A 13,161-nucleotide genomic window follows, 5' to 3' on the forward strand; every position below is an offset into this window, starting at 1 on the left:
TAAAGAAAAAATCTCTGCCAATATTTGATTCGGGAATTCCCTTGTCTTCTGAATTGGGTTCAAAATGACAAGGTTATGGAGTTGAACATTAGTTGTCGTAAACCCGAAAAATTGGGTAGGTTGCTCATTCCCACTTATTCGGCAAAGGATAATTTATTTTCGAAAATAGGGAGCTGTCCATTTTTTTAAAAATATGATGTTACTTATTTACCTTTACAGGTCTTTCCATCTGGCAAAAGCCTGTAACTCTCATAGCATCCACATCTAGCTTTGTCTTTTGAAGAATCATAGAAACAGGTGTGTTGACATCCACCTTTATCTTCCGCATCACATGGATCCTTCTCTAACAAACAAACACACAAAAATTCTTTTTAAACTTGCCTTTCCTTTCTCTTTACTCAAAGAGATCATTTTTTTTTAAAAACTACATTAATTCGCCAGAATATTTTTTTTTAAAACTGCATTAATTCGTCAGAATAATTTTTTTTTTAAAACTACATAAATTCGTCAGAATCATTTTTTTTTTTAAAAAACTACATTAATTCGTCAGAATCATTTTTTTAAAAATTACATTAATTTGTCAGAATCATTTTTTTTTAAAACTACATGAATTCGTCAGAAATGTTTTTTTTTTATTTTTAGTTTAAATAATTATTTTCGACTCCTAATGCTAATTTTTTCCTTTCATTTTCGGAAAGCGTTCTAAAAATTTAGGGTGGTATTACAAAACAACCTGTATATGCATAATTATATTATTCTTTACCAGGGTTACCACTCAAATCTAGAAGGAAAAAAATTGCATACACGATATATTAAGAGGTAACAACAATTACTGTGCTCTTGTGTGAGCCATATTGGGATAACTATATCTATTACTTTTAATTGCCGGAAAAAACAGCTGAACATGCTTAAATAATGCTACAGTAAATGAAATAGTTTAGTATAGCTGAAATATCATGGTTAAATATCCCATAGATTACGCTTTGAGTGGTCACCCTTTTTTAAAAGATGAAAATAAGAAACAAAATTCCCTGTATTTTTCCAGTTAGTAAAGAAAATATCAAAATTCCCCGCATTTTCCCTGTTATTTCAGGTGATTTTTAAATTCCCTGTATTTTCCAGGTTTTCCCTGTGGAGTGGTAACCCTGTTCACACATTTTATAGCACATACACAATTTTAAACCACATTAGGAATGGATATATTCAAAAACAAAAATTTACAATTTCATAAAATAAAATTGTCTACAGTTGAATTAAGGTCAATTGCTTACGATGGATGTTTCTAAAGATGATTTTTTTTCTTCCACCATCTTTCTTGGAGTTAAAATTCTGTTTTTTTTTTTTTTTTNTTTTTTTTTTTCTTCCGCCATCTTTCTTGGAGTTAAAATTCTGATATTTCTTTCTTCCACCATCTTTCTTGGAGTTAAAATTCTAATATTTTTTTTCTTTCGCCATCTTTCTTGGAGTTAAAATTCTGATTTTTTTTCTTTCGCCATCTTTCTTGGAGTTAAAATTCTGATTTTTTTTTCTTTCGCCATCTTTCTTGGAGTTAAAATTCTGATATTTTTTTCTTCCGCCATCCTTCTCGGAGTTAAAATTCTGATTTTTTTTTTCTTCCGCCATCTGTCCTGGAATTAAAATTCTAGAGTTTTTTTTTTCTTCCACCATCTTTCTTGGAGTTAAAATTCTGATATTTCTTTCTTCCGCCATCTTTCTTGGAGTTAAAATTCTGATATTTTTTTCTTCCGCCATCGTTCTTGGAGTTAAAATTCTGATTTTTTTTTATTTCCTCGGTGTACCCAATTGCGTGAAGAATATTTTTTTAAAAATTTAAAAAACATGTTTAAAAGTATATTTGGTATTCTTCGACGTTTCAGTTTCGTCAAGTAAAAAGAGGACGCTATATCATGGGAGAAACATTTCATGGCAAATTCCATAGTAATTTGAAATTTAAAGAAAAGTGAGAGCAGAAAAGCCTAGAGTAAAATCATTAAGATTCAAATGCGGAAAAGATGTTTTCAAAATAGCTAAATGCAAACAAATTGTATGATTAATTCCCCCGCTGCGTAATCCTGTCATAATTTCGATATTTTCAAAAAAAATTTTCCCGCTGCGTAATCCTGTCATAATTTCGATATTTTCAAAAAAAATTTTCAGCATTTAAAACTTCATGGTTTATTCTAGGCTTACCTGAACTAACTCTTTTGTCGAACTTTAAATTTTGAAATACCAAAAATGGAGGGAAACAGAGTTTGCCATGGAATGTTTTTCTCACGCTATAGCATCCTCTTGAAGTCGCAGTCGTACTACAGTCAAACCCAGCTACAGTGAACATGGTGATCTCCCGGATATAGAGAACGAAATGTCGCTCCTGCGCTTTACTATACACATATATTATTTTTTGTGTATATAGTGAACCAAAAGAAGAAAGGAAATTGGATATTATGAGCTTTGATCTGTCTTCGACTGATTTTTTTTCTTCATTTTTTGGTCACTTTGAAATTTCTACATAAAATGCATATACCGATTTTTAAAACCATCGATTGAGGGGAATGTATAGCCGTAAGCATTTTTTTCCTGTTTGCTTCTTCTATCTCAGTTTCTCATCTCTAAATAAAGACCATCCCTCCATTTTTGGTACGCAAGACGAAGAGTCATAAAAAAAATAAAAGTTAACACACTTTTTGTGACTACATATTGTTTTTTCAATCATTTTTGTATTTCTTTTTATGTGTCATTTATTTAAATAATGCGTCATAAAAGGGAGCAGTTCGAAAAAAATGAGTTAAAATTATTTTCAGTACGGACATAGTGAAATTTCGGTCCCTTGAAGGTTCTGTGGGATACACACTACCCAAAATAGAAAAACATTTCTCAATAAAGCAGTGCAAACTTAACAATCTTGTGATTATAGTGACTTCAACTTCAACTACACACATTCTTTTCGATGTTTTCAAACGATGTAGCACGCTGCAGCTAACATGTGCATTCTACGACTGTTCTAACCTAATTTATGTAACTTTTATTTTGTATTTAACCCGGATTAAAACTTAATCTCGAACAATAAATGTTTAAATAACCTTCCTTTTATTGTTGACTCCACATCTGAGGGGCCCCCACAGTTCGCTATAGCGGGGTTTGATCGTATTCATCAAGGCAGAGAACAGAAATTTGGACTCACTTTTGCATGATTTGGCATCTGCCTGAAGAGTGAATCCCGTGCGGCAGAGGCACTGTTTTCTGCCGTCTTCATAGTTGCAGAACTGATCGCATCCACCCTTGTTCAGCAGACACGGATTGATTTCTAATGAAAATAGAAGTTTTAATTCACTTTCAGGGCTCCTGATAAATAACAGGAATGGTTGTTATCCTACCTGTGCAAGTGTGGCCATCGGAGTGAAGATCAAAACCACTCTCACAGGAACATCGTTTCATTCCGTTCTCGTAGTTGCAAAAATGGTGACAACCACCATTCTCCAAAGCACAAGGATCCACCTCTAAAAAAAGGAAAGTTTGTTTTTCAAGTGACAAAATGGGGTCTACAGATCTGTTTACACGGTCCAAGTTCTTGAATCTGAGAAATGGGTGGAATTTCTCTCTCTCCAAAAAATTGGATGATTCGTCGACACTATCGAGTTCTTGAATCTCACTGATGGGTCGGAAGAAAAACTTGCGCATGCGCATTGTTCATATTCAACATTACAAAATCATGCTTATATAACTTTAAAATGACTAAATAAAATCATAATACCACAAATAGACCATAATAGATTAATTTATTTGGACTAAAATATATGAAAACCGACAACAAAATGATATAATCTGAATGCCTGCTTGTTGACGTCACAAAATTTAAGACGCTGATTTAACCAATCAGCGTCTTAAATTTTGCCTAGGGAGGAAAATCTTGGATGGAAAATAGAACATGCTCTACTATCGTCCAATGACCAAGCTCAAAACAAAAACAAGTTTCCATCAATCTTCGTCCAAGAACCTGGATCGTCAAAACAGGCCTTTACATGGGGTGGTTTGTGAATACCGGATATGGAATAATGCCGTGGGAGGTATTCATCCCACTAACTTCATTTATCTTTAAATATCGGCAGGGAAGCTATTTTTCCCACCTACGTGGTCATCAGCTATTAAAAAATACAAAAAAAAATGCTCATGAAGAGCTCTGTTTACATAAATGTGGGTAGCCAGAGAGATTAACGATAGAGAACTAGTGGCTTTTGGTGCGATGATTTGATTTCGCATTCAGTTTATTTGTGGTTCTAAATAGAGAATTAATAAATTAGATTTTTATAAGCACAGTCATTCAAGTGTGTGACCAATTCGTTTCAGTAGGTAAATTTTTGAAAATACCATCTACGCGTTCTCCAAAAAAATTAGTCTAAGAAAACAAATAAATACAAGGCAATAAACGAAATGATTTTTTTTTTTTTTACTAAATTACAAAACCAAAAATAATTTGATGTAACATTACTCGAAAAAATTGCCGATTTATAGTTAATTATTTATAGAGTATTTTCGATGTAATGATGGATAGAATTTAACGAATATGACAAAGCATAAAGTAGAGAGGGAACGAGTTTTCTCATTTAGACAACTTCATTTAAGCGAAAGTGTCCGATTTTTTACTGACAAATTATTAAAAAATACAACATTTTAATGATCAACTGCTATTATTATGATTGACTTATCTAAAGTTACGTCTACAGCGGCAAGTAAATAAAACTTTTTAAGTCATTCAGGTTGTATACCATTGTGGTTAGAACTTCCGGCTACAAACTCAAAAATACCTAAATAGATATTTTAAAAAAATCAATTTATCCGTATTTATTGAAGACGAGAAATAGAACGAATCATGTAGCTACCTTATTAAAATAATCCTATTTTTTTCCTCTCGTCGAATATCTCATATCGTTGTGTAGAAACGACATAAAAAGGAAAATACGTATCTTTCGGTAAACTTTAAACATTGCATAAAAAAACACCTAAAGTTTAAAAATTTAATCACTCTAAAATTAATTAGAACTGTGAAGAGTGGTGCATAAGAAGAGTGGGAATTAAAATGCTGTGAAGAGTGGGAAGAGTGGTGCTGTGAAGAGTGGGAATTAAAACAACGGCTAGCTAACTTTTTATTTTATTGTAAACAACATGATTATAGTTAGCACTCCGCACATTCACAAACATAACATATAAAACATATATGAAGAAAAAAAAATAAGGAGCTTTGCATAGCAGGCTTTCTACAGTTCATTCACACTCTCTCACTGTCTCTGAGTTTTTTTCTATAGTTTCTCGCTAGGAGGCGTTGCTAGTTCCAGTTTCTCCACAGAACTTTTATAAGAGTAATAAAACTGCAAAAAATTTTTACTGCCAATGGGTTTTCTAAAAATCCAAAAAAACTGTCAAAATAAACTACACTTGTTATCGCAAATTAAGAAAAAAATTACAAAAAAAAGCGACAACTCTCCCAAAAATAAGCCAATCCCAATGGAATTTTGAGTATGTTGTCAAATAAGAGTTGTAAAGTAAAATTACAACATGCAGATTAATGGCGCTGCAATGGACTGACGTTATCTGCAATGAGCATTGTAGAAATACTTGTTATTGAACCACCGATAGATGGCGGAGTTTATCATCAGATTGTAACCGTAACTGCAAACTAAGATTTTGTAAAAAAGCAAGAACATCTACATTGTAATGTAGTAGTAATTGTCTACCATTGTACCGTATTAATCATGTTAACTATTTAAATATATTTTTGTTACTTACCCCTTGGTAATTATTGAGTAGTTTTCCTGTGCCACCAAGAAAACGAGAAAAAGGATATATTCACTAAAAATAGTAATAAATCTTCGGTGTATTTACCCTGTTAGAATTGCTTTAAGTTGAAAAGCGAAAAGCATAAAATGTTATGTTTGATCGCAAACTTGCGAATTTTGTTGTTTCTGAAATTGTTGTTGTAGTAGTTCAGCTGTACGATGGGCTATTGGCGACGGTCTAGGAAACATCCCTGAGGAAGATCCGAAGGCATGCCATCACTATTTAGATCCTCTGCAGAGGGGAGGCACCCTCGTTTCAGTAGCTCGACGTAAAGGGCGAGCGAAGTCGAGCACTTTAAGGTAGAACAGTTTAACGAGTACCGACCCTCGGTCCCTACGAAGACTCACACTGACTGCAGCCAGTGATGCTTGACTTCGGTGATCTGCTGGGAATGGTGTCTTAACAATCATTCAACTGCGGGCTTCCGAAATTAGAAATGGCTAATTAGTAACAATGCATCACACCTCATGCATTCGAAGAACTGGAATGTATCTCTACTGGAGGTAGTCAGATGGCTAAATGTGAATTCATAGACTATGGCAAAAATTTCTAACCACGGGTTTTGGCATCCTTCTTGTAGAGCGCTACAACCAATCATTGCACCAAAAGATTGCGTGGTTAGACGGACAATGGTTTGTTTGCTCTTTTTACTTTTAGGTTACTGGAAGATCCATCACGTACTAAGTACGCTTATAAAAATCAATGGAAAACGGAAGATTTCACTTTCTTCAAATATAAGATAAATTGCGCAAATAAATTTTGTTCTTTACAACACGAAATAAAAGTCCACAATGAAGAATGTACTCACTTCGGCATGAGGTTTTGTCCTCCTCTAGTTCATACTCTTCAAGACAAGAGCAGCGCACATTTTCACTCTCATCATAATGGCACAAGTGATGACATCCTCCGTTATTTACACCACAAGGATTCTTCTCTGGAAGACACAAAACATTCTACAGTACCTGGGCCGTATTATTAGGCGCACTACTAAAAGATTCTATGTAAAATCTTAATTATCACGTGATACTCTATACAGCTTTAGTGTTTTTACGAGACTGTTTGCACTTGCTTACGTTACGTGTATCAATGGGTTAAATAAGACCCTATAGAATGTAAATTAGACGATAGGATACATTAGGCGATATATTATATACATATAGAATATTTATTATATCAAGTATTATGTAATAAATATTTTATATGTATATAGAATATATTATAATAATTAGATTGAATTATTAGACGCACTGTAGTTTTGTAATAATGAAATGATTTGCACGAGTTTGTATGCAATATTTTTATATTTAAACACACATGTAATGGGTTATTATTCAGAAGATTTTTTATATACTTCCTATTTGTATTTATGTATTACGTAATGTATTGTATCAATGTTAACTCATTGATACAGGAGCGTAAGCACATGTACATCCGATTCAAAACAATACAGCTGTATAGAGTATCACCTGATAATTATAATTTTTACATAGACTCTTATAGTGCTTCTAATAATATAGCCAAGCTCTGCATATATCATTCCCCTGAGGCTCATTCAATATCCTCTATTCCTCAATAGGACACCATACTAAGGGAGAAACTTTTCGTCGTAAATTCCCTCCATAACTAATTTAAAAGAAAGAAAAAGTTCAGACAAACCCACGAATTGCTGAAAAAAGAATTGAAAACATAAAAAATGCAAGCAAATGATTGGAAAAGAACTTCTGAGTTATCTTCTCATTATTTATTTTTCTTTAAAATTTTCTCTTCAGTATTTGAAACGAAAAGTTTCTCCCGTGGTCTGGCGCCCTCGATAAGAGGCCTCCGCGATCTCGGATTTTAGATTTGTTTGCTTAATTGCATTTAATAAAACGTCTTGATCATAAGAGAGTCATGACTTCGGAAAAGATTGAAATCAAAGGAGTCGTTTTACTTGTGCTAGATAAGAACTTTTCTTTAATAAAAACTGTCGCGCTATGTGATGTGTCGACCACTACAAAAATACAATTCCAATTCACTAGTATGTAAGACATGTCAACTGGATTCTATGCTGGGGTACCTTTTCATAGATGAAGGTTGACATTGTCGATAACTACCAACTACAATTGCCTATTTTTAGCTCTTTTTTTTAAATTTAATTTTATTACAGTTTAGACTGATAAAGTGCTGAACATTTCTTCACAAAATGATGCAGCAACCACTACGCAATTCATGAACGAAAACCAGGGAAAATGAGAAGCGTTGGTCATCTCAATGACAGAGGACTCTAAAAAGTATTCAAAAATGAAGAATTATTTTCAGCACTTAGTTGCGGCTTTTTAAAAAAAGTTTAATGTCTGTGCTATTGTATGTAGTCATATTTTTAAATATTTAATCTATATCACTTTCACGCTATATGTTTCAAATATTGCTCTTCGAGCAGCGATGGCTCAGGTGATAGAGCGTTCGCCTTCCAACGAGGCGAACCGGGTTCGAATCCCAGTCGATGCGAATTCCGCTTACGGCTTGCACCGACACCACAGCGCTAACGTGAAATATCCTCAGTGGTAGACGGATCATGGGTTAGAGTCCCCTTGTCGTCTGGCTAACCGTGCGAAGTTTTCGTGGTTTTCTCTGCCCACATAACGCAAATGCTGGTTAGCTCCATCAAAAAGTCCTCCACGAAGTCAAATTTCTCCCAATATTCGATCCAGGAGTTCCCTTGTCTTCTGGACTGAGTTCAAAATGACAAGGCTATGGAGTGGAACATTAGTAGTCGTAAACCCATAAAAGTGGGTCGACTGCTCAACGACGGTTATAATATAAAATATTGCTCTTCTTAACCCCTTGTCAACAAAAAATAAGCAATTTACAAACCGTTTAGGTCAGGGGTGTCAAACTCAAAAGCTAACTTGGGCCAAATAAACAATGCTTAACTTTAGGCGAGCTGCAAAAAAAATCAATGTTCATAGGAACAAATATTTTTATTTTGAATAGTACATTGTAATACGCATATAGTATAAAGTTAAATTATTGTTTGAGTCCTGATACTTGACATCTCTTCTCTGCTACTATCTTTCCTATTTCGGGAGAAATTTCATTGGCCGAGACTATACTTTCAAAATTGACCCAACGTGAGCGTAATTAATACGGTTTCGGATAGGAGATTTATTTCCATTCATAACAGAAAATAATTGCTCCCACTGATAAGTACTTCCAAACATGGAAATAATTTCATACGCGAATTTTCGAGTATTTTCAAAACTTGTCAGTAAATATTTGTAAAATTCAGGCACATCCACTTTAATGAATATTAACTCTTTAACGTCTTGAATATTAGCCTACTAAGCAGAGAATAGCTGCACAAATCAATAAGCGTAATAAGCAACAATCATAACCACTTGTAAGATAACGTATGTATAACTGCGTCTTATTAGGTAAGGTGTGACAGCTGATGCGGTTTGCTGCTGATAGCTTAGTGTAAAACGGACTCCATTTCAGCCAATTAGAATTTTACATTTTCGCGCGTACAATTTAAAATGATACGTATAGTTTATAAATAAAGTATATTATAATTTTATTTGCTGGTTTCGTTTCTAATTCACATTTCTATTTTATTTTTACTTTTCGCCGGATATATTGACTGGGCCGCAAAAATTTTCATCTCGGGCCGCGAGTTTGACATCCCTGATTTAGGTGCTAACCAACCGTATGAACAAATAAAGGAAATATATATAGTCCTTAAAATTGTTTTTCTCCCCTCTATACAAAATTGAAATTCAAAAGCGATTACTTACTTTTGCACGTTCTTCCGTCTTCTTGCAATTCATAACCGTCGATGCAGAGGCACGCCTGTACCCCATTCTCGTAGAGGCAATGATGGTGACAACCTCCATTCTCACGTAGACATGGATCCACCTCTACAATAAACAATAGACAGCTAACTGCTTTTTACCCCTTCACCATTCGACAATAACGTGATTTCAATTTGCCACATTTTTTAAACGATAATTTTGAATAATGTATCACAGGCCTTGACATTCAATATTCGCTTCCAACTCTTGAGTTGTTTTTTTTTTTAATCATCTTAAACTTATATCTAAAACTTATATAAGATCTCAAACTTATTTAAAACTATTTAAAATCTTAAACTTATCTTAAACTATTTAAAATCTAAAACTTATCTTAAGCTATTTAAGAATCTAAAACTACTTAAGATCTTAAACTATTTAAGATCTCAAACTTATTTAAAACTTAGATCTTTAAACTTATTGTAAGCAATTGCCCGTGCTCGGTTCTTTCGAGAGGATCGCGCACGTGACTTACTGAGTTATTGTTTTCTATTCATTTAACGGAGTACGAAAATGATACACTTTTTGTTGGTTTATGTGGGTAATGTGTCGTTTGTCAGTTTAGGGTTTGATAGATAGTATTTTTTATGTTTTGGATTAGTTTTGCAATTTTGTTTCTTCAATTTAGCGAACTTTTTATTACAATATATTCAGGTACAATCAATGATAAAAAAAACTGATAATTTTATCTTATTTAAATGCTGTAATGATTTTATATGAAATTTTTAATGAAATGAATATCACCCCATAATGCTTCGATTGGCCTTCAAAATCCCCAGACTAAACCTTAAAGAAAATATTTGAGATATGCTGGAAAAGCGAAATAAGTAATTTTTTTAATATTTAATTTATTAATAACTATAGAAAAATGTTTTAATATTTTTATGATGTCATTTAGATGTTGATGAATGACTGTTTTACAAAATCCAAGACTCACAATTCAACAGTTAGGAATCAATTTATTCTCTCTGAGTATCGGTTCTCAGTTCTGTTTTTAGTTTTGTGCTGACCATTCATTTTGAGACGAGACATAAAAATTTCATTCACAGATACTGTTAGTTTAAACATTTTTTTTTGTTCAATCGGTACACTTTTATGTACTGAAATTCCGTTCTCAGATTGCCACTGTTGACTGATGGTGGAGCGGTGATGCTTACGTTATGATGGTTATGAAGACTGGTAATCCATAAATGTGATTACCAGTCTTTAAAAGAGATTTAAAAACCGTGATGGAAATTTCATTTGTTTCTCAGGCGTTAACAGGTTTTATTATTTCTTATAGCCACCCGTTTAAAAAAAATTTAAAAATAAAAACTGGCACTGCGTGAATGAACAGTTTCACATGAATTTGCAGCAAGAATAGTTCTTTTAAACCCTAAACGCTTTTTTCTGATACTTAGAGAACACTGTTTAAAGGTTTCGTAAATGAAAATAACAAAGGAAACAAAACAAAAAATTAACAAAAAAGTTACGATCGTCATATTACGATCACTGATTACTCATTGATCAAATTGTTCTGGATGGACTCCGTAAAACGCCCCAACATTTCAAATCATGGTTTGCAAAAACTGTCTGCATTGATGTTTGTCGTCGGATTGGTTCGCATATCTCCTGCCTATGTACGTGTGTCAAGACTTTTCCTTCTTCAACATTCATATTTATATTGAAATCACCGTCAAGACAGTTATTATGAGTTAATAACAAAAAAGAATATAAGAATACTTTAAATTATTATTATGTAAATACATTAATGTCTGCTAGTAAAAAGAAAAACAGCGGTCGCATAGCAACCCTTGCCCACTGTTTACCATTACTCTTGAACACAGTTTAAAAGTGTGTGGACGTTATAAAGTCTAAAAATATTTAAAAAAATAACGGGCTAGCAAAAGCATAAATAAAATAAAATAAACACATAAGGAGATAAACAATAAAATAAAAGCAGACGATAAAATTAGAAGACCTTTTTAGAACAGCAGCGAGTTGTTGTGGAATTTGAGTTTTCGTATATCCCGTTATGGGCACTTTATCTAGTTTGTTTTATAAGATTTAACTATCCCGTTACGGGTACTTTATATTTGTTACTATATTTGTTGTGGTGTGAAATAAATCTTTTTTTAATAAAACAAAGAACTGTTTCTTAACATAGCTTGATACGTTACAAATAGTCCAAACCAAGCCCCATTTTCCAATGGGTAATAAACAGGTCATGTGCTTTGAAAATAAAATAAAACTCTTTCGATATTAGTTTTTTTCCCTTCCACTACAGTCTTTTGGACCACTGATGTGCCCTAGACACGTATTTTCTGCTTCAGAAAGACTCTCTAATTTTTTTTATTTTTTCCTGCTGCGAGTGGAAATACTCGCCGTTCATACAAAGATGTGTACTGGTAAAAACTCATTTGAATTGATTCGAACCATCGAATCAGTACCCAACTCTTACCTTTGCAAGTCTTTTTGTCATCCAAGAGTATAAATCCGATGGCACAGCTGCAACTGAAAATCTTCTCTTCAAAATGGCAATAATGCGAACAGCCACCATTTTCTTTCAAACAAGGATTCTCGTCTGAAATGTGAAAAACAATAAATAGTCAAAACTTTCTCAAGGAAAAAAAAAATGTTTTTTATCAACAACAAAAAAAATACTGTAAGTTAATATGTATAGACTTCAGCGTGTGTACTTTAAGAATTACGAAAATTAAAGAAAAAAACTGCTTACCATGAAGCATAAAAAAAGGAATTAAATAAACACAAAATTAGAAATCTCTCCCTAAATTAAAAAATTCTGTTTTGGGTATTCAATTTTACGCATCGTTTTGTTTCGCTTAAAATGTGTAAAACACTTTTACAGATTCATTTTTGTCCCTGACCTTGTACGGACCATTTCAAGGATTTCTCTAAAGGTGACTCATTTTTTGCACTGTCCCTGAAACAGTAGGTCAAATTTTCATTGCACTTTTTTTGTAGCTTATGGCGAATACGGTCACAAAATAGTGAGAACGTCTTACTCTCGGTTTTATGAAAACAATGATTAAAAAATATCTAATTGAAACAACGGTATCGCGGTGGCTCAAGCGAATGATGAGGCACAATGAAATGACTTAGATTCAAATTCCAGCGATGGAATTTGTTCAATGGAATTCTGCTCCTGACTACAGTGCTGTTGTAGAATCCCCTTAGCCTGGGACATGCCCAGGGATGGTTTCGTGGTTTTTCTTTTCATGTGGCGCAAATGCAGGTGGGTTTCACCAAAAAATGTCTTCCACGACGGTTAGTTTGTTCCAATTCTTGATTAAGGTTTCTGATTTCAATATAAGCAAGTTTTTATTCTGGTAAACGAGGGTTTTGATTCTAATCTAAAGGGAGTTTTTAATTCCGATTTTAAACGGTGGTTTTTAGTTCACTAAACGGATATCTTTTACCTTACAAAAAAGAGAAATATTTTCTCAGTTTTTTTTTTTTTTTTTTTTTTTTTTTTTTTTTTTTTTTTTTTTTTTTTTTTTTT

The 13,161-nt window shown here is 33.2% G+C and overlaps 1 protein-coding gene across 1 annotated transcript in view; it reads right to left on the reverse strand.

The window, feature by feature from the left end:
- The window catches only part of LOC107451551 (multiple epidermal growth factor-like domains protein 6), a 221,065-nt gene that overhangs the window by 81,662 nt on the left and 126,242 nt on the right, over nt 1-13,161 (reverse strand). Inside the window, exons 5-10 of the mRNA XM_071187042.1 lie at nt 12,100-12,222; nt 9,606-9,728; nt 6,641-6,766; nt 3,375-3,497; nt 3,182-3,304; nt 212-343 (exon numbers count right to left, since the gene is read on the reverse strand). Coding sequence (XP_071043143.1) covers nt 212-343; nt 3,182-3,304; nt 3,375-3,497; nt 6,641-6,766; nt 9,606-9,728; nt 12,100-12,222 — 750 coding nt within the window. The remainder of the gene's footprint in view (nt 1-211; nt 344-3,181; nt 3,305-3,374; nt 3,498-6,640; nt 6,767-9,605; nt 9,729-12,099; nt 12,223-13,161) is intronic.

The sequence above is a fragment of the Parasteatoda tepidariorum genome, chromosome 10 (assembly GCF_043381705.1).
Source record: "Parasteatoda tepidariorum isolate YZ-2023 chromosome 10, CAS_Ptep_4.0, whole genome shotgun sequence".
Taxonomy (NCBI): Eukaryota; Metazoa; Arthropoda; class Arachnida; order Araneae; family Theridiidae; genus Parasteatoda; species Parasteatoda tepidariorum.